The 26,493-nt window shown below is 41.3% G+C and overlaps 1 protein-coding gene across 1 annotated transcript; it reads left to right on the forward strand.

Annotated features, from left to right (window-relative positions):
* The first annotated feature begins 527 nt into the window (after positions 1–527).
* On the forward strand, positions 528–26,023 carry zfyve26 (zinc finger, FYVE domain containing 26). Its single transcript, XM_085342907.1, has 43 exons — positions 528–608; positions 1,902–2,188; positions 2,287–2,362; positions 2,600–2,686; positions 2,784–2,933; positions 3,051–3,372; positions 4,700–4,824; positions 5,019–5,183; positions 5,306–5,394; positions 5,492–5,643; positions 5,757–5,963; positions 6,299–6,895; positions 7,060–7,224; positions 7,378–7,529; positions 8,037–8,280; positions 8,479–8,742; positions 8,842–8,961; positions 9,039–9,209; positions 9,343–9,576; positions 9,758–9,863; positions 13,196–14,040; positions 14,321–14,520; positions 14,794–14,898; positions 15,047–15,169; positions 15,573–15,749; positions 16,502–16,751; positions 17,034–17,129; positions 17,218–17,405; positions 17,669–17,805; positions 17,921–17,949; positions 18,123–18,265; positions 18,509–18,729; positions 19,455–19,602; positions 19,710–19,919; positions 20,859–21,074; positions 21,577–21,774; positions 22,260–22,340; positions 22,450–22,577; positions 22,729–22,888; positions 23,179–23,238; positions 23,516–23,698; positions 23,816–23,866; positions 24,128–26,023. Exons 2-43 carry the CDS (start codon positions 1,998–2,000, stop codon positions 24,326–24,328), a joined length of 7,767 nt encoding a protein of 2,588 aa, XP_085199033.1. The 5' UTR covers positions 528–608; positions 1,902–1,997; the 3' UTR covers positions 24,329–26,023.
* Positions 26,024–26,493: the final 470 nt, after the last annotated feature.

The following is a 26,493-nucleotide window of genomic DNA, read 5'->3' on the forward strand; positions in this document are numbered from 1 at the left end:
TTGTGAAATTTGAACGTTAGAAGGCTAATTAATAGAAATGGAGAAAAAAAATCATGGATTTTGGGTGGGAGGACATGGAGGGGGTTGGTGTGACAAAGGAGGATGCTGTGAATAAGAGTGAGATGAAGGCAGATGAGCTGCTGTGGTGACCCCTAAAGGGATTAACTGAAAGAAGAAATAATCACAAAGTTTTTCCAGTCACTGAGGCTTTTTCTTGACTGCAGTGTTTTGTAGCCCAAATCACAGCATCATATTATTACAAAAAAAAAAAAAAAAAGCTTAAATGCTGAGAACATGATTGGTTTAGAAATATTATTCCAAGTCAAATACCTCCCCTATGACAACCCCCGCCCTTTTTTAAGTAGCCTTTTTTTAAGTGCCAGTATTTCCGACTGCATTTTAAGGCATCAATTTTAAAAAAAACCCAAAACAATCCGTAACGCCCTCTTCGAACCAACCTTTGCCCAACCGGAGTAGGAGAGTCAGCTGATTTGATCACATGACTCTCGTTATGCAGCCTGTATGCAGCTAGCATAACAGGCCGAGAGAAAGTCGTAGGTAGGAGTAACTTGCACCCAGTTTGAACAAAAAACGGCTCAAAGAAATGAGTAAGTAACTTTTCTGAATTTATTTCTCAATAATTAATGTGAGTGCAACGATACGGCCCTGCCAACTGTTACGGAAGTTATCCGACATTTTTAAGCTACATCCAATCACATTGATTTCTAACAAAAGCTAATGCTAACTAGTGGGATAACTGTCAAAGAAGAAAACCGTTTTGTAAAGCGAAGTTATCGTTTTCACTTTGGACGGGAAGCATTTCACTCTCTACAGCGAATAAGATGTACAGCTTAATTAATTACAGTTTGTAGCTTTTCATACATTTGGTATAAATTCTGCTTTTGGGTTGAGTCAGTGAAGAACATATAAATTCACTTTAGGTAATAATGTGATAAGTAGACTACTATTGAAATTAAACGTGTAAGCGCCCCATAAATGTTTAAGACTTATTTCGAGACCCACAACAAACTTTCTTTTTATCTCTTGCTTGTATTCTGCCATTCATGATCTTCTATGTAAAAGGGTCGGTACAGTTTTAACTTCTTCTTTCATACCGTTTAAAATGTATGTAAAATGTATAAATTCCGGGCTTAAGGCAGGTCTTCCAAGGTCTGTTTTTTCTGGTGTGCTTTTTCTGCATTCGAGTGCGTTATCAGTGTGTTTGGGATCATTGTGATGCTGAAAAATGAAGCTGCTGCTTATCAGATGGTATGGTGGCTCAAAATCTAATGATACTTTTCTGCATTAATAATGGCTTTGCATTAACTGAATTAACCACTGGCTTTCTAGCAGCTGCAGCGTGTTTTACAGATGGCTGTAGCTACTCACTTTTGTAACTCCCCCCAGGCCTTTTCTGTAGTATTACACATTTTAAAACAGAAATATCACATTTGGATTCATCACTCCACCAGACCTGATGCCACTCACTTTCAGTCCAGTCCATGTGTAATTTGGCATACCTCAGCCTTTTCTCTCTGTTTCACTTCCTTAAGGCTTCTTGACCGCCACTTTTGTGAAGTGGCTTTATAACCAAACAAACACTGAAACATTCTTGTAAAAATATTCAGGTACAAAGACTGGACTGAAAAGGCAGCCAAAGAAAAAAACACTAGAAAACCTTCAAAAATGTGGTGAACTATTCCTCAAGACCACGTTAAAAATGACAAGAAATTCTGCCTCCTTGGGAGCAAAATATGAAGAAATACAGAAGTGTTGTCCCAATGCTTTTGCAGCTGTTTTAAAAGAGAACAGTCGATGTGGGTTTTTGGACTAATGTAACAAATAGTCTGTTACTATTAATATTCATGAAAAACCTAAATAAATATCATTGTGTGTTTCAGGTAAAGAAAGCTCAAGGGTGCTCCTTGGCTACCTGGTAGTGAGGTTGGGTCTTCAGGTGTGACTGCTGAGCAGAAAGCGTCACTGGGAAAGTGACCATGCATCCCTTTGGCTGTGAAGCCGAGACATCGCTTCAGGATCTGTTTGAGTACTTCAAGAGGTGCCTGCAGCATGGAGAGTGGGAGCTGGCAAGGGCATGTGTACCACAGCTGGTTAACTCTGAGGGAGGACTTTCCGAAAATTTACGGGACATGATCAAGGCTATTGTCAGCCATCCTTACAGCTTAAAGTGAGTCAGAAGTAAACTATAATAAGAAATAAAGGCTATGAAGACATTTTGTATTTGAGCTTCTTTAAATGATTGAGTGCCAATAATGTTTTTTGTAGATGGGAGTCAGTAGGGAGTCCACATAGACTGGCTTGGTTTTGGCTGCAGGTCTTGGAGAAATGGACAGAAGAACAGGTAACTGTCACAGATATAATAAAAGTGAAAAAAATTTAAATTTCTGTTGTGTTATTATTTTATTATTGACATATTTTTAAAACTAATATTGAACATTAAAAAATAAATTTTTTGCTCTTGCAAAAAAAGAGATAATATTTTGTTGTGTAAATAATGTGAAAAGGCATTTAAAACATCACAGCTGAACATTATGAGAGCAGAAAAAACACCTATATAAAACTTTTTCTTTAACTTTAGGTTTCTCCTAATGTCAGAAGAGAGCTGGAGTTTTTGTTACTTCTGGAGGAACTGGGGTCAGAGGGCATACCCGAGACTGTTCTCAAGGTTAATTTGCTTTTTATTGCCAACTAGAGTCGAGCTTACATTTGACAATAAAGACTTTTTGCTATTCTGTAATTATATGACCACAATCTTTCTGTAGGAATTGCAACATGCTTTCTTGGATAAACAGTCTGAGCAAAAGGTGGTGGAGAGTTCAAGAACAACTGCTGCTACTGTTGAGTCTTGTTTGTTAACTCTGTTGGAAAAAAAAAAGCAAAGACTCGCTCAATCTTTAGCACATTTCTTACAGGTAAAGTCAAATATATTGTTACCATGTATGAGTAAAAGTACCTGAAAAATGTATCAGTGCAATTATCATATCTTTAAAAAAAATATTTTGGTTTTCCTAATTTCATCCATTGACCAGGCATGCACAGAGGACCATACTCTGCAGAATGCATTCATCCAGCACTTGATAAGGAAACTGAGAAGGCCAGAGAATGTGGAGGAGTGGGTGGAGGAGATATACGCTGTGTTGGCTGTGATGCCATGGAGCTCCCGTAGAAGCGATGGGCAGTTGGAGGCACTTTGTGAAGCACTGTGGGCAGCCAGAGTGGGCCCCCTGAAAGAGGAGAGGATCCTCAGCTCCTTGCTTCGCCCTCAATGTGACGCACTTGTCTCGACATACTGCTCTACTGCTCTCAGGCTGCAGAGAGATCATCTGCTGAGGAGCTCACCTCACACACAAGGTAGTCCGTTTAAGGAAATTTACATTATTCTGCCAACCATTCCATGTCCTCCAGCTTTCCCCAATCTTACAAACAGTACATTTGCACAATAACTGAAACTAGCCCACTGAAAGAACAATGGGCTGTGAGGTCAGTTTCTTAATCATTAGTATGCAAATTGTCATGACCATTAATCAACAACCACTGATGTAAGGCGAAATATGTATCCTTAGGCTTCCTCCTCGATTCAGAGGTGGCCTTTCCCTTTTCTTGTAAATGGCCTCCTTGACTCCCCGCTCTAACCAGCGTTCCTCCCTGTCCAGGATGTGAGCATCCTCATCATTGAAAAAGAAACCACTGGCCTCTAAGTGTAAATAGACCGTGGAGTCCTGGCCTGATGAGTTAGCTCTTCCGTGTTGTGCCATCTGCTTCGCCAGAGGTTGTTTGGTTTCCCCACTGTATAAATCATGGCAATCCTTCTGGCACTTAACAGCGGGCACTGTATTACTCTGTGTTGGGGGACCCGATCCTTGGGGTGGACCTTTTTTTTTTTTTTTTTTTTTTTTTTTGGCGCAGCGTGTTTTGGGGGTTTAAAAGCCATGGAGACAGTGTTTAGAAAAAATGCGTCTCAACTGTTTCGATACTCCTGATACATAGAGGATCACTAAGGGTTTATATTGAGCATGCATTAAGACGTATTCTAGCTTGATCCTTAGGATCAGTATGATGGCCAATGCAATCCAAAAAAAACTACTGGTTTTAGCTAGAATATGTGATTACTTTAAGCAGTTTCCTTGTTGGTTAGTTTGACAAATTGCTTTGAAGTACAAGCACATGTTCCTGTAAGTCAGTTCCCCCATGAGCTGTTTTTGTGGTACTTTGACATTTATTTAATTTTTTTATAGTTTTGATACTGATGATATATTTATAGTTTAAAAACCAGACATCCTCTGCTTTATTGTGCTCAAAGAGAAATGCTAGCATCACCTCTTTCCTCTTTCAGTTACACTTCTGCATCTGTGGGTGTAAAGCTGTGGCAGATTTAACTGGCTCTGAAGAAGATTTCCTCTTTTCTTTTTCTTTTGTTTTTGTTGGTTTCTGTTTTGACTATTGTGATTTAGATTTTATTATTACTTAAAATAGGGTTGTTGTTTTGTTTTTAATTGTTTTTGTCTTGTGCATTAGCTGTATTTTAACCCACTAAATCTAATCAAAAACATTTTACTAAATTCTGTAAAAGTCAGGGTTGTGTGGATTTCTTTTATTTTTATTTTTTATGGTTTGCTTTAAAAAAATTCATTTTCATTCTGTTATGAATTCAATTGCTATTTTTATATTCCCCTGTTAGTTGAGCTGCCTGAAGCAGAGCAACTTACCATCAGTTTATGTTGCCACAAAGATCGTCCATCCATTTGGAAGACCATCTACTTTGAGTGCCTTAGTAGTGGAAAGCACTTCCTGGAGCAAGTCTTGGTACGTAAATAACTGGAAACTGGTAATACTAGTTTAGTAACCAGATATAAATTCCTCCAAGATGTAATAAAAAGTGCACAGAGTGTTGCTTCGGTGGTATTATTTTTATAATGCATACTGTATGTTGATGGTCTAGTAAACCAACAGCATGAGATAAAATCGAGTAATGTAATAAAGCTGGGTTCTTCCTGTAGGTTACTGCACTTGACCTGATTAAACACGAGGAATTCAGTCAGCTGAAAAACTTGCTGCAGCTGGAGTTCCAGCCCTTGTCCCGTCTGCTGCTGCTGCTGGGATGGACACAGTGTCGCAGTCTGAGCTCGGCTCAAAAGCTGCTCAGCATCCTTCACAAAGAACAGGTCACAGCCAGAATCATTTAGCTCTCCACACATCTACATGCACCTCAACCTCTAAAGACATTTTCCATCTTTTTAATATTTGGCGGTAGTGCTTTACTGATACTCTGTTTTCACCTTTTCAGGCAGCAGCCAATGATTCAGTTCTACAAGAGTTTTCTAATCTTTTGTCAACTCAGCTTGGAATACTTGAATGGTGTAAAAATAACAATCCGTAAGCACTGGCTTTCTCTAGATTGAAGTCTTGCTGTCATTTCATTTTTAACTAGTTACTCTTTAGCTTTTAATATATTTGTGTTTTGTGTCTCTAGAGGGATTTCCATGGAGGCATTGTTGGCAAAGCTTCACACTCTGGACAACCACTCATCCCTCTATATCCTGCATTCTCTGACTCCTTTGGCTCAGTTTGAAGAACGCAGGATATTAGATCTATTACAGCAACTGCCAAATTTACCAGAAGCAGGTTTGCGTTATGCATTTTGTTTGTTCAAATGAGTAAAAAATAATGAATTTGATGCTGCATAGTATTTACATTTAAAGGTGTCTGTGGTTCTTTTATTTGTGTGTTTCTTGCAGAGGGTGCTGGGGCAGTTGGCACTCTCAGCCCTGTTGTACAAAGAAACATAGTTTTGTTCCAGGGGTTCTGTGCCATGAAGTATGCCATCTATGCACTCTGTGTAAATGCACATAAATACTCAAACTGCACCAAGTGTGATCCCATGCAACAGTACCAGTCCTCTGATGCAGAAAAGGACCAAAATAAAACCTCAGCTTCCTCTGAAGGTAACAAGGCCGTCTTTCTTTTATAAAGTGAAGCTTTACTTTGATAATAGATGATAGAAAAGTCTTCTCTCTTGTTTTCTCATTACAGTCTTTTGGCAAAAACGTACACATTTTTTCTGCATCAGTCACATTACAGTTTACAAACCAAGTTTTAATGGCAAATTTCTTCTAGAAGTACAGAAATATAGACAGGAAGCACAGGGAAAGACCAGGAAATTGCATTAAAGGTCAAGCTGGGACCCAGAACAAGGACTTCCACTCCTACGTATTAAAGCCATCAAGGTTGTTTATCGTTTACTAATGTTTTCACTTTTTTTGGTTGTGTTGTTTTTCAGATTGCCATTTGGTGTTTCAACACTACCTGTCTGAGTGTCAGCTCTATCTGGAAGCAGTGCCGGCGATGTTCCGCTTGGAGCTCCTGGAAAATATCTTTTCTCTCCTCTTTCTGTCCACCAGTGACTTTGTTCAGCAGAGTCAAAAAGATGCAAACTCAAATCAGAATGTAGGGAATGACACTTGCTTTCCAAATACAGGAAACAAAAATACAGATTCAGAAAACAAAGGACAGATGGATAACACTGAGGAGAGAAAAAAGGGGAATCAAAAGCTATGTTCAAGTCCAACAGCAGACTCTAGTCACCTGGACCTCGGACACTTTATCCAGGGCTGCAAGGGGTTTCTGGTTGATGTGACTGGCATGGAGGGGTTTTTAAAGCTGTTGAAGGAAGGACTGGAGGGAATGTGTGTGGTGGGTCAGCAGGATGGACAGGAGGAAGGAAGAGCATTGCCTCGAGAAGCAGAGGCAGCAGCAACTTTGGGCTGCTCGGTGACTGCTGAGTCATTTGGGTCACGCTTGCAAAGGTTGACCAAACGCACTGCAGAGGCTCAGTGGAGGCTGCAGATTATTACCAGCAACCAGAGCACTGGAAATGGTGAGCTAGCAATTTATTTTCTTTATTCTTCTGTATGTTTAAATAACATGTTTGACTGGGAACTGACATATGTACTGTACCCAGTACATATGACTATGTTAATACTTAGGTAATTATTCATCATAAATTCTTGGAGCTTTGATGTTACATTGTTTTAACCGCAGGTTCAGAAAGTCCTCTTACAACTTCAACAGTAGGCTGCACTGTCACTCCTCTGGGACCCCGCAAGAGCTCGAGCCTGAGGAGGCGAAGGAAACCAGGAAGGCATACCATAGAGAGACACTCCTCCACAGAAAAACACAATGGAGAGGTCAGCACAAGCACATCAGGTAAGGAAAAATATCTGGCTCTTCTTTACATATGTAAATAATCCTTAAAGTCTTAAAGCTGTAGGAGAAATGTATTTTTGTTTGTCTGCCTTTGTCTTCAAAGTCATTTTTCTGTTGTTGTTGATTTATTATCATTTATTAATATTTTGTGAGATGGTGGAGGAGGAATGACAACAGGCTCTGTGGAATTGGAGTTTTGTCCATGTGGAGGTCCCCACAGTTGGCTGGTTCCTGCCATGTTGTCCCCTCCAGAGTCTCTGCTGATGTCCTGCATCCGACGAGGAAACTTCATGGAAGCTCATCAGGTCTCTAATAAAATTTGAATGCAACTGTCTGCTTATTTGTTTTAATTAACAAAGCTAAAAAAAAATCATTTTCCTCTTTACCCTGGGGCACCTCTGTCAGTGCGCCCCAGGGTGGCTGTGGCTACAATGTAGCTTGCCATCACCAGTGTGTGAATGGGTGGATGACTGGATATGTAAAGCGCTTTGGGGTCCTTAGGGACTAGAAAAGGCGCTATATAAATACAGGCCATTTACCATTTTTTTTATTGTTAGAGCAGTTATCTCACTTCAAATTATTGACATTATACTATTATTAAATCCAACCTCACTCATACTAATTATATGATTACAAGCATCATTTATAACACATTAGAAGTTCACTTTTGTGTTGGTCATTAGCCATGTTTACACTTTACCAGAACTACAGTTAATAACTTTTTTGATTAACCTGATTTTTGATCACTGGCGACGTTTGTAAGTATTGTCAGAGTTTTTTCCATCCAGTTAACAACATTTGCTTCTTGACAGGTGTCTGTGGTTTTTGATCTGGAAGCGTCTGCCTGTTGTGGCGAGCTGGTGTTCATGGAGCGCTACAAAGAAGTCCTGGTGGAGTTGGCACAGGTGGAGCAAAAGATGGAGAGTCAATCCATGTCTTCATCCTCATCCTCATCAGAGGGCTTGGGGACAGCAGCTGGGTCAGGGACAGGGAGGAGTCGGCTGGGCAGTAGTGGCCGATCGACACTGCAGGCCATTGGAAGTGCTGCTGCTGCAGGTTTGACTTTTTGTTCTAAAGTTTTCTCCCCATTTTGCTTTTCAGTTCGAGTGTGCATTTTAACTTGGTATAGCTGTTTGCAGTAGTCTGGCCTCTTTTTATATTGGTTTTAGAAGAGATTAGTATAGCAAAGCACAACAAAGACTTACAGGCATCTGTGCACCATGACAACTGACACATGCATATGTTTTTCTTCAGGAGTGGCTTTCTACTCCATCTCAGACATAGCAGACCGTCTCCTCAGCACCCATGCTCACAAACTGCCCTCACTGGAGGAAGGCTACTGGCTAAGTCAGTGCTCATCAGATGCCTCTGGCCTTCTTTACACATTGCTGGAGGAGCTCAGTCCAGCAGCCATGGCTGCTTTTGACCTGGCGTGTTGCCACTGTCAGTTCTGGAAGACGTCTCGACAGCTGCTGGACACAGCTGAACGCAGACTCAACAGCAGCCTGGAGGGTCGAGGTATGAAGCCCAAATTTCTATCTGGAAGAATTAATTTTGACATGGTGATGGGAACGAGAGCAAATGGTGTCTTGTGTTTATCCCTGTCTGCTTTCCCAGGAGTAATAGTTGACCTTAAAGTGCCTCATTCTGAGGGGATCTGTGGATTTCCCATGGTATTACAACAGATCAACAAAATCCTAAATCATTCAACCACCAGTAAAAGTTCTATAAAAACAGGTGAATACACTTGAGTTAACTGAATGAATTGAGTTTGCAGAATAGTGTCTTTGTTACTGATTCACTCTTCTTCGTAGAAGCTGTTGGGGAAGACCAGGTGTTTGCCAGCCCATTTGGTTGCTGCATCCAGGAAGTACTGCTCTGTTGCTATCCAACACTGAGTGAAGAATTTATTTCTGCTCGGCTTAGTCTGGTGCAGCATTTGGAAAACACTTTGCACAATCTGAGTGCTGCTACAGATGGCACAGGTTGGCACAGTTAACATATGCTACATTTGATCAAACAGTTTAATTTAAATATTTAACTTAAAACCCCCTCTATTTTTAAAAAGCTAAACGAGTATTCTCCTGTTTTTTGTTTTCTCATTTTAACTTATAATAGAGGGCAGTGTGGGGAGCGCTCTACTGGCACTTCTGGTGGAGCAGGCCAGTCTGAAGCAGTCAGAACTAGATGTTCATCCGGTGCGCTCCAGCATGAAGCAGCTACTTCGTTCTCTTGACAGCCTCTGTCCCTTTGAGCCAGATAGAGACCTTAGCAGACCAGATTATGTGCGCAGTTTCTTTGACTACATCAACACACTAGCATCTGTGTTAGTGCGTAGCCTCAGTTCAGAAGGTAAAATAAAGACTTTTACATTTCAGTCATAACTACTTGATACCTACTTCCACCACCTGTTATCTCTGATTCTTAGAGTGATGTTTACAGCTTTTAAGTCCTGTCTAAATTGTGAAAGTAGAGTGTTTCTCTTCAACTCCCTGGTCTTGCTCTGATTTGCATCTCTTGCTGTTTCTAATAGACCAGAACACTGAAGTGAAGCTTGGGAACCCACTGCTAGTGTTGCTTCAAGCCCCATTTCAACTTCTCTCTCACCTGCTCTTTGACCGACAAGTTTCTCCTGACAAGTATGTATAGTGGTTATTCCCCATCACTATATACACACATACACGTGTGTGTCTATATATATATATATATATATATATATATATATATATATATATATATATATATATATATATATATATATATATATATATATATATATATATATATATATATATATATTGATTGATTGACCCATGTGCCTGTTCATCTTAGCCGATATGATGCCTGACAGGAGCTTCCATGTAGTACTGAGGCAGGTTATTGGTCGGTAGTTGGAGGGGACCGGTCCCTTCTTGGGGTCCTTGGGGATCAGGACCGTCCGGCCTTCAGTTAGCCATTCCGGGTGTCTCTCGTTAACTAGCAGCTGGTTCATTTGTGCTGCCAGACGCTCGTGGAGTGCAGTCAGCTTCTTCAGCCAGTAGGCGTGAACCATGTCGGGCCCTGGTGCTGTCCAACTCTTCATACTGGAGACCCTTTCTTGGATATCTGCCACTGTGATGGTTACTGGACCCTGTTCAGGGAGGTCGCTGTGGTCAGCCCTCAGATCCTCTAGCCACTGAGCATTGCCGTTATGGGTTGCATCCTTCTCCCATATGCTCTTCCAGTATTGCTCCGTCTCCAGCCTTGGTGGTGCTGTTCTCTTATTGTTCCCTTGCCACTGAGAGTACACCTTTGCTGGTTCTGTGGAGAACAGCTGGTTTATTCTCCTGCCTTCTATCTCTCTGGTGTACCTCCTCAAGCGGCTGGCCAAGGCTGTGAGTCTTTGCTTGGCAGTTTCCAAGGCCTCAGGTATGGACAGCTTGCTGTATTTCTTAGGCACCTTATTTGTCGCACCTTTCTGCAACTCCGTTAGTTGGCTAACCTCCCTCCGTGCTACTTTGATCTTGCCCTCTAGCCTCCTTCTCCATGGAGGGTACTGCCCCTTGTCGCTGTTCAACTTGTAGCCAAGCATCTCACTGATCACTGTTGCCGTATTGTAGATCAGCTTGTTAGTGTCGGTAATCGTGGTTGTAGGTATTGTCCGTAGTGCTGCATTAACATCATCTAGCAGACCTTCTGAGGGAACTTCACGTAATCTTGGTAACCGGCTACGCGGGATCCAGGTTTCAAGCTTGGCCATGATCCTATTTTTCAGGTCAGTTCCTCTCGCACTCAACGATCCTTCTCCTATCGCACTTGGGGCTATGTACCCAATCTCGGGTGGGGGTGATGATATCTCCCCCCTGACCTGGCGTCCTGACTCCTCCTTGCCGTAGCATTTGTGTTGTACCTCGTCAATCTCTAGCTGTGAGAGCAGTCCCTTCTTTCGAATGTTGGAACACTGAGCTACTAGTTGTTTCGCCGTCATTGTGGATGTTGGGTATCGAAGAATCCATAGGTCCCTCATCCTATTCATGTAGCCCCTTCCGCCGGGGTTACTTGCATAGTAGCGTTCCGAGACTGCAAGACCAGACTGACCAACCTGTGCACTGCCTGGATTGATTACAAGAAGGCCTATGACTCAATGCCCCACAGCTGGATACTGGAATGCCTAGAATTGTACAAGATCAATGGGACCCTAAGAGCCTTCATCAGGAACTCAATGGGGATGTGGCATACAACACTAGAGGCCAACTCCAAGCCCATAGCACAAGTCACCATCAAGTGCGGGATCTACCAAGGAGATGCTCTGTCCCCACTGCTGTTCTGCATAGGCCTGAACCCCCTCAGTGAGATCATTAACAAGACTGGCTACGGATACCGACTACAGAACGGAGCAGTTGTCAGCCACCTCCTGTACATGGATGACATCAAGCTGTATGCCAAGAGTGAACGAGACATCGATTCACTGATCCACACTACCAGGCTATACAGCAATGACATTGGAATGTCGTTCGGACTGGAGAAGTGTAGTCGGATGGTAACAAAGAGAGGGAAGGTAGTCAGAACTGAGGGGATTGAACTACCAGAAGGCAACATTGCAGACATAGAGGACAGTTACAAGTACCTGGGGATCCCACAGGCGAATGGGAACCATGAAGAGGCCGCTAGAAAAGCTGCAACCACCAAGTACCTGCAGAGGGTCAGGCAAGTCCTGAGGAGTCAGCTGAATGGTAAGAACAAGATCCGGGCCATCAACACGTACGCCCTGCCCGTGATCAGGTACCCTGCTGGGGTAATAGGCTGGCCAAAGGAGGAGATAGAAGCCACTGACATAAAGACAAGAAAGCTCCTTACCATGCATGGAGGGTTTCACCCCAAATCCAGCACCCTGAGGCTGTACGCTAAGCGGAAGGAAGGGGGCCGGGGACTGGTGAGTGTCAGCACCACAGTCCAGGATGAGACAACGAACATCCAAGAATACATTAGGAAGATGGCCCCAACTGACCGAGTGCTCAGTGAATACCTCAGGCAGCAGAAACCCAAGAAAGAGGAGGGAGACGAGGAACCATCATGGAAGGACAGGCCCCTGCACGGTATGTACCACCGGCAGATAGAGGAGGTGGCTGATATCCAGAAATCCTACCAGTGGCTGGACAAAGCTGGACTGAAAGACAGCACAGAGGCACTAATCATGGCAGCACAAGAACAAGCTCTGAGCACAAGATCCATAGAGGCTGGGGTCTATCACACCAGGCAAGACCCCAGGTGCAGGCTGTGTAAAGATGCCCCAGAGACAATCCAGCACATAACAGCAGGGTGCAAGATGCTAGCAGGCAAGGCATACATGGAACGCCATAACCAAGTGGCCGGCATAGTGTACAGGAACATCTGTGCCGAGTATAACCTGGAAGTCCCGAGGTCAAAATGGGAGATGCCCCCAAGGATGGTGGAGAATGACCGAGCTAAGATCCTGTGGGACTTCCAGATACAGACGGACAAAATGGTGGTGGCTAACCAACCGGACATAGTGGTGGTAGACAAACAGAAGAAGATGGCCGTAGTGATCGATGTAGCGGTTCCGAATGACAGCAATATCAGGAAGAAGGAACACGAGAAGCTGGAGAAATACCAAGGGCTCAGAGAAGAGCTCGAGAGGATGTGGAGGGTGAAGGTAACGGTGGTCCCCGTGGTAATCGGAGCACTAGGTGCGGTGACTCCCAAGCTAGGCGAGTGGCTCCAGCAGATCCCAGGAACAACATCGGAGATCTCTGTCCAGAAGAGCGCAGTCCTGGGAACAGCTAAGATACTGCGCAGGACCCTCAAGCTCCCAGGCCTCTGGTAGAGGACCCGAGCTTGAAGGATAAACCGCCCGCAGGGGCGTGCTGGGTGTTTTTTTTATATATATATATATATATATGTGTGTGTATATATATGTGTGTATGTGTATATATGTAACATGCTGACCTTTTATACCCTGTTATGTTTCCAGAGTACTGTCCTTGCTGGAACAGGAAGGGCTGCGACTGAGCATCCAAAAAGTGATTGTTCAGCGATGCTGTGAGGCTCTTCCTCTGTGGATCTCCTGTCCAGATGATGGAAAAGAGTCAGATGAGGGCAAGAAAGAAGATGGTGTGTTTGGTGTTGCTGCATTGTCTAACCTACTCCAATGCCATGCTCAGGATCACATGACAATCCTGGGACTTGCTGAGTCTCAGTCTGATGTGAGCTCCGAGTCTGACGCCTCAGTGGAGGATCATTCTTCTACACCCACACACCTCTCCACATCTCCACCCTCGTCTTCATCATCCTCTTCTTCTTCCTCCTTGAATTCTTTTCTCCTCACACAATCGGCTCTGTCTTTCCTTAAGTCTCGCTCCCCTTTACTGGCCACACTGACATGTTTAAGCGCCTGTAAAGGAGAAACTGCTAGGACACAATCTTCTGGATGGTCTGGATATTTCCGCAGCGGACGTAAAGAAGTTGTCTTAGATGGTGAGCAGATTTCTCGTGAAGCTGATAACCTCCTGAGGGAGTTCCCTATTCTCCAGGCTTACCTTCACACCATGGCTGAACCAGTGCTGGGCATGTCATTAAGCGAGAATAAGGAAAGCTCCGTTGGATTTGGGGCAGTTGTCTGCGGGAAACCACTCATCAGTCTCCTGCTGTCTGGGCCGCAAGAACTTGCTGCTCAGGGTGTTGCTGCTGACGCCTTCCAGAAGGCTCTTGCCTCCAGAGACCTGAGCCGAGCCCTCAGTCTGCTGGAGCTCTATGGGCAGAGTTGCAGCCAGGAGGGGGCGCTAAGAGACCGCTTGCTTGCATGTGCTGCTTTAGAAGGTAAGGAACAAATTTTCTCATTTTTTTTTATATTTGTAGAGAAAGTTTGTGACTATTGCTCACACAAAACTAAACATTTTAAGTTACCAGTGATGCCTCTTGGAAAGTTAGATTTTTATGCATCAACAGAATACGAAGAGAATAAAACATTTTATTAAATACTTGAGGTCAAATTTAGTAATCGCAACCATGTAGCATAAAAATCTTAAAATTAAAAATATACTAATTTAATGTACCATTTGTTTCAACTTTAACTAAAATGCTTGTTGTTTTTGCTCAGATGGAGATGAAGGTATAGGTCATCTGTTCAGAGTACAGGATCCTAATCTGCGAGCCCGAGTTGCCCTGCAGGCTCTGGAGCGGTGGCCACTGTTTGCCTGCCTGGAGCTGCTCGAGTTTTGCCTTAATGACCCGAGCACAGAGACCTCATTGAAAACAGATCTAGAGCTCAAGAAGAAAGAACTGGACCTTTACCACCAGGTAGTGCAGAATTTAGTTATTTTTTTGTTATTGGGGGAAAAAAATCTATATTCTAACAAAGTAGTTGCAGAAATACAGTTTAGACATGTGCTTGTAGACTTTCTTATAGAAGGCTTCTGCAACTTTGAAAATCAGTATTTGGTAGTTTAGTGACTCCGATTCTTAATGGAGTTCAGCATGGTGTACATGTATTATATAATATATCACTCAGACACTTTATTTGACTTTCCATTCTATCCTGCCAACTGTTTGTGGTCCTCTTCCTTGTCACAGATGTTGAATCTACAGCCTTCGTTGCCCTGGGGCACTTGGCAGGAGCTGAGAAATGAATCCAAGACAAACTCTGAGTCGGTGTTATCTATGATACTCAAGGCAAAGGTAGGTGCAGCTTAGTTATAACAATTTATTGTCAGGACATTAGAAAGGAAATTACTATCACCAAAACTTAACACAGACCTTATTCTCCATAGTATGCAGTTGTTTATGTATATTCTTATCATTATAATTGGTTTTTATGGTTTTGCAGGAATTTCATCTTTGTGCACAGTGGACAGAGCTGTATCCTGTATCAGATCAGCTGAGACTGCAGCTGCAAACTGAGCATTTGCTTCATCTACTGGAAAAGGAACAGACAAATGAGGCTTTTCAGGTCCAGATTGTTCAACTTCTTGGAAATTTAGATTGAAGTCCATTTTGAGATGTATAAACATTTGTTAGAGTGTGGTCATGTATCATTAAATCTATCCTTGAACTGGTATAACTCAGCTCTGTTCAAACACAGAAAACTCTTTATGTAATACTAACTTAAAATCAGCATCATATGCTTGTGTCTCTTCTTTTGCAACTAATTAGCTTTGCATTTTTTTTTTCTACGTAACATAAAGTAGAGAAAGCATATGATTTTTTTTTTTTAAGGTCTTCTAAGATCTTGGAAGACTTTTTTTTTTTTTTTTTAACATTTCAGAACATTTTCAGAACTCATTTACCCTCTCAAACCATTTTCCTCTATTACTATGTGTTAATATCCTTTGTCCCTCCCTTGGTTTGTTTAGTTACTCGACGGGCTCTCAGATTTTGCAGCTGGTCTAGATGTTTGTGAGCGTGCCCTCGATCGTCGCCCTGGACTGGATGCATGCCACTTCCTGGCAGACTACCTCACCCTTCATTTCCAGAAGCAGGTGTCTCCTGCACGTCGCCGATACATCCACGCACTTCATCTTGGCTCTAAGGTTTGTGATTGGGAAGTTTGCACTAGTATGTTAACATAAAGACGATAAATAAATGATAAACAGGATTAGTAATTAGTAGACTTGAGGTGCATAATGACCATTGAACAATCATAACTTGGGTAAAATCTTCTAAAAAACATCTTTTGGATGTGTTGTTTAATTTCAAAAATATCTTTTAAGTAATTCATAATCAGAAAACAATAATAATAATGATTGTAATACTGAACATTGTCTTTGTGTCAATTGCAATTTCCCCTCAGCTGTTTGTAAATTTCCCTTCTTACAATAGAGACTTCCACAAGTCTGCGTATTTCTGTAAACCTTCATTTGTTGAAAATACTTTTGCAACTTTTCTAAAATTGTAATAGATTCACAGGAAACCATAAGCTCTTTCAATTAATGAGAAAAATATCTTAATATGTAGAGAATATTCCTCTAATACAAAGTAATCCAGTTAAAAACGTGATCCTGTTTTCCAAATCTGAATTTTTTTCTGTAAATGACCAGTTGATGTCTGCGTGTGTGTGTGTGTGTGTGTGTGTGTTTTTTAAATAAATAAATAATATTTTTTTTTGCGTAACACTGAAAATGTTTTAAACCTGTTTATTAATAATCACAGTAATGTTACTATTGCCAGGTTTGAATGAATCTGGCCCCAAATTTTAGTTTTACACTTTTTAAGTTGTTCTGCACTGTTCTCCAATTGAGCTGCTTCCTATCTTTGGGTTTATTAAATGTACATCCTCCTCCAGGTGTTGCTGACTCTGCCTCCAGCTGCCAGGCAGGACTACTTCCCCTTGCTGTCAGATCCACTGCTCATGCTCGAGCAGCTGTTGATGAATCTGAAGGTAGACTGGGCTGATCTGGCGGTGCGGACCCTGCGGAGCTTGTTGGTTGGCCAGGAGGCTGGCTTCAGCGCTGAGGACATTGATACGCTTCTAGCAGACTACGCCGGCAAGGCTCTCGACTTCTCCTGCGCCCCCAGAGAGAGGGCTCGATCTGGTCAGTGCTAATCTTACAGCATACGGTTGCTAAGTAGACAAACATATCAGAGATGGGCAGCCACTTGAGTTAAATGTTTGTAATGCAAAGGTTTAATAAACTGCTGAAAACTAAACTGAATTGTTGTGAGACTCGGTGGAATTGATGGAGAAATACAGTTCTAGTTTATGTATTCTTGTCTTGGTTATGTACTCCTGTAATAAATATTTCACTTGTTAGATGGGTAAAGAACCATCCACCTTACCAACAGGTTGTGTCTAAACATAACACTTTATGTTCCAGATTCTGTAATCAGTCTTCAGGAAGCGCTAATACAGTGTCCTGCTCAAGACAGCTCGCTCTCTTCCAGTCGAGTTGAATCACCAGCACCCTCCAGATGTGAGATATTTGGATATGTTTAATGATGATATTGCTGTAGTTTAGTTTTTTGTTTTTTAATCATTGTGAGTGTTTCTTTTAATTACAGGCAGTACCCCTACACACTCAGCCTCGGGAAGCAGCACAGACAGAGAGAAGGATCGTGGTTCAGCAGGGAAAAAACGTCACTCACCTGCAAAGTTCAGGCCTCCAGATCAACCCCCAGCCCGCAAAGATTGGGTCCCAGACACCCAGCAGCATGTGTGCATGGTTTGCAAGCGTGAGAGATTCACCATGGTGAGTGATGTAGTTACCAATGAAAGAGAGTTACCTGCTCAAGTTCAAGTGTATTATTTTATTTATTCTTTTTTTTTTTTTTTTGGTCATCCTGCCTTTTCCATTTCACTCTCCATTTCTTTGATGTGAAGAATAATTGGCCTCTGTATGACATTTTTATGGAGAAAACATGACTGTTAATGTTGGATCTCCTCGACAGATTACAGAAATACAGTTTTCATGTGTGCTCAGCTGGGATTTTTCCTTTGCTTTTCTGGTTTTAGTTCAACAGACGTCATCATTGTCGGAGATGTGGCCGTCTTGTTTGTAATGCGTGTTCGGAAAAGAAGATGCCTGTTGACGGTTGTCCAGGAGAGGAAGTCAGAGTCTGTGATCAGTGTTACACCTACTTTCACCCAGAGTAAGACATTTATCAGAGCTACTAGTTCCAAATGCATATGAATTACGGAAACCGAGTAATAAGGGAAAAGAAGGGTTTGAATATAACTAAAAAATTAATTTGTCTCTATTTGCAGTACTGATGATGAGTGGGAACCTGCTGAAGGTAAATTAAATAATTTTATGTTGTGTTTTGGTGCTTTCTTTTGGGTTTTTGCAATATTAGAGTTTTACAACATTTTGAATTTGCTAAAACGGTGGAGAGCCACTTACATGCAGCCATTCTTAAATACGCAATTAATGTAGACTATAATGATGACGTATTCTCTTCTTTTTTAGCATTGGATGGTAGCCCTGTGGTCACGGAGCAGTTTCCCCTCGATGGGATGCTGCATCTGCCTGAAGTGGTCCATCGGCAGTTTCTCCTCAGCACAAACCCTGCACAGGACCAGCATCTGCGGAACGAGTTCTACTATGAACAGGTTTGGATTTGTGTAGTCACCATCCATCCCAGTGCGCAGGTTACCTTTACATGTTAGTCATTAGCAGCTTATTGAGGGTAACTTTGTTTTTAAAGAGCAAAAGCTTTATATTGAACTAGTGCCTAAATTTAGCTGACAATTTTGTGTGATTTCTGTCTCTGCCTACTTTAATAGCTTTCAGTTAGTGGAATTAACCAAGTCAGTATTTTAAAAGTAATAATGCTCTTTCCCTAAAACACGTAGGCTCCCAGTGCATACCTCTGCGTGGCCATTTTATCTCTACATAGTGACCAAACTGCCTGTGGTCATCAGCTCATCAGCCACTGCCGCTCCTTGTCTCGTAAACTGACCAATCCAGAGGTGGATGCCTGCCTGCTCACTGACATCATGCGGCGGCTGTTGTTCAGTGCCAAGTTGATGTTTGTTAAAGTAGGCCGCAGCCATGACCTCGCCTTATGTGACAGGTAAGATGAAACCCTGTGTAAGTTAGATTAACCAGCAGTTGAGAATTGCATGTTATTATGTACACTGTGCAATCATTAGGGTGATGAGAAAGAGCGTGAGATATTGTGCAAAATGTAGATGAGTATATGTATGTATGTAGGTTAGCTTTCACATTAATAAGAAACCGAAAGTAGATGCAGCAAAGTCAGAAAACAAAGAACTCATGACTAGTGGTTAGAGAGTGTGTGGGCAGAATAACCACAGCTCAACCAGAGACATGCAGAGAAAATGATAAAACCTATGGAGCTGATACAGCTAACAAACCAACCAGCTAATGCAGAACAGCATATTAACACACAGATACATAACAGCATAGTAAGTGATTTATATATGTATACATGTGTCCATGTGCTCTGTGCATTTTTCTTTTTTTTATACTTTTTATACTTTTAATCACCCATTTCAAAACAGTGAGATAAGTTGCCATAGCGCTATTGTTTGCATCATAAAAGACACCTGGCCAATGACTTGTGTTTGCTCTGAAAATATTGAGTAATACAGGCACATTTGTTTGGATTTAAGATGATTCGCTGTCATTAAATGAGGACAGATGAGGTCACAGGAAGTATGCTGAAGTAGTTTACGGTTACCAGCACTCAGTGGATAGCCCTTTATTTCACCAGACTAATACAAGATATTATGAAAGCAGGTGTCTGACTGTGCTTCTTATTCTCTTTTTCAACAGTTACATCAGTAAAGTGGCTGTGCTTAAAATTCTGGTGACAGCCAATTACAAATATGTTCCCTCTCTGGATGACATTTTGGAGACCTCCGCTGTCACACGGCTCCGCAATCAGCTCCTAGAAGCAGAACACTACCAGCTAGCTGTGGAGGTTAGAGGCTGTTCTTCAAATTAAAGTTTAATTTCAAAGACATTACAGAGAAATTGCAGAGAATTAAATCACAAAGCATTTGTCATCTCTTCTTGTTTGGTTGCTAGGTGTCAACCAAGAGTGGTCTTGACCCTGGTGGTGTGTGGCAGGCATGGGGAATGGCATCTCTGAAGGCAGGAAATCTTTCAGGGGCACGGGAGAAATTTGCTCGCTGCCTGAAGCCTCCAGTGGACCGCAACCAGCTCAACTCGGGTCCCTTATTATTACAGGAGATTGTCCAGCACCTGGAAACCATGGTGCGGCCCTCTCTGGCTATGGTAGGTAGCTACTTTCATGGTGGCACTAGCCTCCAGCCCACAACATATTAAAAACGGAAGAAATGGGCAGATGTGTAACATGCTTCCCGTCTGCAAATAGAGTAGGTCATCGCACAACACTTCCTTCTCAAAGTTTGATATATAACCATATTAACATTTTTAACATAAGTGCATTGCTTTGCATGCATCTAAAAGGTCAAACTGTACACGAATGCAAATGCTGAAGTTCAAGAAAAAATTTGTGCTGGCATTTTGTGAAGCTGTCATGGTTAAGAAAGTATACAGTAGCAGCTACATTCTTGCAATCAGTATTGCACACAAAGATAAACACTACTATGTGTGCCTGCCTGTTAAATGAATTTGAAAAGATCACTATCACATGCACAAATGTATTAGGATACACCAAATGCCTGTCTGACGTAGCAATAGAATAATTGAAAACATTAAAAAAATATAGCCATAAACATTTTCTGATAATTTCCAGTTTTTTCACTTTTTAAAATAATGCAATAAACTATAATTTTACCAACATGTATTTTTAAGAGCATACAGCAGTGTCAGGCAGTGTTTATCCTCAGACAGAAAGACTAGACTAGCTGTGCTACCTAACACCTTAGGCATCTAGTACATTTCTTGCATGCTAGACGAACCTAGTAAGTTCTGGCATGTGAAGCACTACACGTGTCGGATTCTAGTGCATCTAGAATCCAGACTAAAAGAAAGTAAAGACAGACCTATGTTAATGTTGAGTAATCCTAAGAAACTGTTTTCTCAGTTCAGGAACACCTTTCCTTTTCAGTCAAAAACACAACAAAAATCTTTGTTAAATCAGGACAAACTACAAATACACAGAAGTTTTTTGGGTTTTTTTTAACCTGCTTTTATACACAATAAATGCATAAACCTTTGTGTTGTTGTTTGTATTCTTCTATATATCAGTCTTATGGTGAAGACGTGTTGGCATCCCTGCGGGAGCTAGAGGACTCTCTGTGTGACGTCAGTCCTGTGGAGCGACCGGAGGGGCTGATGCAGAACAGTGTTCTCCACCAGGAATGTCTCTACTACCTGAATACATACGGCACTCACCTGGGACTGATCAGCTTCTATATGCGTCATGATTATGTAACAGAGGCTCTGGCATACCTTCTTAAAAGGGTGAGGCCTAAATTATTAAAGGTGTCCATATCCTTTGCATGTTTGGATCAATATTAAACTATTGTTACTTTCATTTAACTGGAGAAGTCAAAGGAGTGAACAGCACAAGGTACAAGCCAAAAACAGAAATCTCAGTCCTCTTTTGTGATGCAGCTTTTGTGTGGTCAGGAGATTATCTAACTCTCCTTCGGGTATTCTTTGATACCCATCTGTTGCCAAGATCTCAGATCCTGCAGGATGTTAGGTTACCTATAATGTGTGGGCAATGAGGTCTATGTGACACTGATTTATTAGCAATGGTTCGTTTTCAATTTGGTCTACAGTCAACAAAGTACATTGAGTAATAGTACTTAGTATCATAAGACTGTTTCTTGAGTAAGCACCATCACATGTAGTACATGACTTCACTTGCCTGAAATTATTGCTGAATGTGTCATTGCATCAGTTTTATCCAAGCTTGTCTTTTTTTTTTCTTTTTTCTTTTTGCTGTATTGTGGATCAGGAGTGTCCAGAGGAAGTATTTCTAGAGGGTGTGTTGCAGCCCAGTCTGGAACGGGGCCATCTGAGCAAGCTCCAGGGAATACTGGAAAAGCAGGACCCCAGCCTGGAGACATGCAGCCGGTACCTCATTGCTTCCTGCCAGTTTCTTCAGCGACGGGGATACTATCACTCTCTCTACCAGTTTCAGCAGTTCATGACGGTTTGAGGACTTTTTTTCTTCATGCTCATTTTTAGGATTTTTTACAAACTACTAAAATAATAATTAGACTGAAATGATAGGTGGATGGTCTGAGACTTAACTGACTTATTATTCCAAGCGGGGGGGGGGGGGAACCTTTATATTCCAATGTGAATGTTTCAAAATGTCATCCTAGCAGGTTAGTAATTAGGCTGAGTACTATATAATTGTCAAGTTTCCTGTTTTTTACTGATGGACCTGCAATTCCAGTAACAGTTTACGTGCCCATCTCTCTTTCGGCTTAATCAGGACCCTGATGAAGGTCACAAGCCGAAACGCGTTGGTCAGTCAATAAAGGAACAGTTTTATTTCTGCTTGTGACCTTCATCATGGTCATGACCTTGATGAAGGCCACAAGCCGAAACGCATTTTATTCTTTAGGATTGCAAATTGAGGTCCTCATGATTCTTGGTGGGGAAGATTCAAAATTGTGTTTGTCTGCACAGGATCACGTGCGTGCAGCCATGACCTGTATTCGATTCTTCACACATCGAGCCAGTTCATACCTACAGCTGGGAGAAAAACAGGTATCTGTTATTTTTTCCTCTACAGTTATGCAATAAGAAAATATTTTTTTTAAAAATTGATTTCCTCTTCTTACACGGGAAAGATGAACTTGAACTTTATTTTGCACAGCGTTGGTTGGTCAGAGCCAAAGAGCACCTGAGGACGTACTTGCAGGAGCAGCAAGGTCGGGGTTCTGGGAGGAGACGGTCACACCCCAATTCTTTCAGGAAGATGATGTCATCCAGTGATGTGTCCAGGTTATTTAAGAGCTTTATGACAATTAATGAAATAGAAATCTACTTTTGACTACCAATGGTTTGGAAAAAAAACTTTATTTAAAATGCCTCATTATTACTATGTTTACTTCAAGCTTTTGATCTTCGTCTCTTTTTTTTTTTTTTCTTTTAGGCACATGAATACGATTGAGCTCCAGCTGGAGGTAACCCGTTTTCTCCATCGCTGTGAGAATGCGGCATCCTCCAAGGCCCCGCAGACCAATCCCTCTTCACCCAGTTCATTGCCTACGCTTTTTGGAGGAAGCCCTATGAAAGTAGAAGTTGCCTGCAAGGTTAGGCTGCGGTTTTTTTGTTTTTTTTTTGGAATTTTATAAAGTGATAATCTTCTGATATCGATAATCTAAAAAACACGATTTAGCATATTTAAGTTACTCATTAAGCACTATATATTTAATTTAAAAAAATGTGTACAACAGTTGCCACAGGGCGCTTAATGTGTGTGTATGAATATGTATGTAGCTAAAAATAATGCAAAATATTTTGTTAGAACTGGTTTTGTATGTTATGTATTTGTACATTGTTGTTACATAAAATCAGGACAGTGTTTTATGTGTTTTTGCAGGTGATGCTTGGAGGAAAAAACATAGAAGAAGGGTTCGGCATTGCTTACAGAGTCATACAGGTATGTTCATGTCTGAGATCAGAACTGCTTTTGGCCAAAATTCAAGACTGCAAACACAGCAGTTTTTTTGTGTGCAGAAGTCTTTGAAATATTTTGCCAACATAAGTATTGGAAGTAAGCACCAGTCGAGCTGAGATAGCACAATAATTAATTTAATTATCTTGGTGTAGACAGCCAGCAGGAGCAAAAACTGAGCAAAATGAAGAATTAAGTTACTGATGTGATCTTTTTCTCAGTTAAAAGATGAAAATATAGATGTTGTCTCCCTCTCCTTCAGGACTTCCAGTTGGAGGCTCAGGCTGTCTATGTGCGAGCTGGACAGTGGCTCATCCGACGCAAGCAGTACGCGTCCGTGCGGCAGCTGCTCAAATGTGTGGGTGAATCAGGCACTGCCACTAAAAACGACTGTGACGCCCTCATCCTCAACTACATCTCCTGTGCAGAAAAAGGACCAGCTGATGTGAGTGACAGAATTGCTATGGGGATGCATGTGATAGGGATATTCATTATACTAACTATACTTCAGGCACAGTGTTGTACGCTCATCCTAAGGACTATTCTTTTTGATATGGTTTAGGCCAAGGAGCTGGAAAGTCTCATTCTGGAGATAAAAAGCACAGAAAGCAAGGTAGAGTAATAATTGCCTTGTTTTACCCTTCTTTGCCTTCCACTGGAATTACTTTTCTTGCCAGAGGCTGCTTTAAAAAAAAAAAAAAAAAAACTACCCTCACTGTATTCCTCTGTATTTCCTTACAATCAATATTGCTTTATTTTTTCCTCTGAAGCCTGTCGTTATGTGGCTTTTTTACCTTTATTAGCATCTTTGGACCTAAGTGAGTATAATTTTTGGGGAAGCTCCCTTTTAATTTCATCGCTGGTCTTTCTGCAGATCAAAGCCTTCCTGATGTGCAGTAAGCTAAGGCCGGCGTACCTGCTGGCAGTGAAGCTGGAGACAAGCCGGGCAGGCCCGTTGGTCCAGGATGTCCTTCAGGCCGCTGAAGAAGCACAGGACTCAGTAATGCAGAATATCTGCCGCCAGTGGCTGGCTGAACACAAGTCATCTCAACCGCGTCAGGGGCGCACCAGGTAAAGGCACAGTGGACATAACAAGGGATTGTACAGAGAGCGCACAGATAAGCCCCCATTAAGGACAAATGAGAGCATTCAACTTTTTTTGGGAAGGTGAAAGATTAACTTATGTAACTGATATACAGAGCTTATCACATTTGCCATTTTACTAAAGCATCCTCTTATTAGATTTTTGGCTCCAGATTTGCCCTGCTAACACTTCAGCATACACTTTTAGATGATGCATTGCATTTTGTGTAAATGTACCAGTACTTCACACTAAAACTACATATTTAGTTGGACATTATTTATATTATCAATTAATTAATATAGACCCTTACTATCACTCTAATGTGTGTTGCTATTGAGTTGGCATGGCACAGTGGAGTCTCAATGTGGAGGAAATGCAAGTTAAACCTGGAACAGATCTGAAAAATGTGTAAGAACTGGGTTCTTTTAAAACCCTGATATCAGCTTCACTCTTTGGTTGAGTGATCTTTATGCCACTGCAAAACAAACGGATCACCACTGTGCTTTATTTCCATTCTGGAAATATTTTTGCTGGCTTTTTTTTGTTCATCTGCACAGTATTTGTGAGGGAAAAAGTTACTGCATTTGAGCTCAACCGGTATTACACAACAGAACTGCTAACTGTTGCTAATAGGTACAGTTACACCCTTGAAATATATAAACGTATTCATAGTAAATCTGTATATGTTTAATATTTGTTTCCTACCTCAGCCTAAAGGGGAAATATATTGACTAGAAGGCCACTGACAAATTTATTACCTGTAGGTATCTGTGTGTAGGTGAGCTTTTTACTTATGAGGTGTCGTCTGCCAAGAAGTTACATGTTTCAAAACTGTCTTGTTTTTGTAACCATAATGAAGATGTTTACGTGTTGTACATGTGAAGCACATTTTGTGGCCAGCTTTTAGTGTAAGTTTCTTTTTGATTAAAAAAATAATAATAATAACATTACTTTGAAATATTGGAGGGCATTTTGTTTGCTTTGTTTCCAAGAATTCAGGTCTCTTGTTTGTTAATGTGTGTTTTGGTAATAATTATCCCGAGGGCGGCAGATTGTAAAATATGCTTTTTGCTTCGTTCTCACGGTAGATGTGAACGACAGATGTCTCAACAATTTAAATTCCTAAAGACTGACATATACAGATGAGTTGAACAATGTTTGAAAAAGGGATTGTACTGTTGCCAGATTTCTTTTGATATGCATTTTTCCCTTTTGATTTCACAAATCTGCAACCTGGAGAAAGAAAAAGAGCAACTGTGATGTTCTTATAGCACCACAAACGCAATTTGTTGGATAATGTGACAATCACCCAAATTGCTCAAGCTGCCTTTCATGTGTTCTTTGAAACTGTTCTGATTACATGGTGATGTGGTGAAGTGTGTCTTCATTTAGATCTGACACTGTGGTGTCTGTTTGCCTTGCTTCGCTCTGCTGCACTAGTCAGAAGACTAAAACCAGTTTCCTGTTATTGTGAGTGTGTCAAGCCAATTTAGACTTGAGAGCCACTCTCATTCTCCCTAATTCTGACTGTTGTCTCATCACTGCCGCACTTTATAAATAATAATATCAAATATTTTGAAAAATTTGAAGGTATGTAATATGGTAACTGCTTTAATGATGCAGGGACTAATGGTTCAAAAATGTAAGTTGTTTTGCCATCCCTTATTAAATAAAATAAAATATGTAACACTGCACTGTACTGCTGTGCCTTTTTCTATTTTCATCATTTTAGAGTTTGGGTTATTCACTGAACAATCAATCTATTATTAAAGAAGAAGATTGTGAGATAAATAAATAATGAAAGCCACTGTTAGTTTTAGCCTTCCTGGAATTATGCACTGTTTCCTGAGGCAAACATCAAAATTTGTTAAAAATCATGTAAAAACAAATATATTTAATAGATGATTTAGAACAACATTCAGTAATTTAAATGTAAAAGTTTTCCATTATTAGGATATGTAAATATAGAAAAAAACAAAGCAACTCTGTCTCAAAATACAAAAAACTAGCGCCTTGTGTAAGAAAATGGAGGAGATCATATGCTGTAGCTTTTTTAGTGTCCCATGGTTTGGTGCTTCCTTTGTATTTGTTTATTGACAGGGTTTGGCTGCAGGCATGCCAGTTTGCCACCCACGCTGACCCTCTCACTCCAGAGC

Source organism: Diplotaxodon limnothrissa, linkage group LG19, assembly GCF_057381915.1.
Source record: "Diplotaxodon limnothrissa isolate DT_005_m linkage group LG19, D_limnothrissa_male_GT1.1, whole genome shotgun sequence".
Taxonomy (NCBI): Eukaryota; Metazoa; Chordata; class Actinopteri; order Cichliformes; family Cichlidae; genus Diplotaxodon; species Diplotaxodon limnothrissa.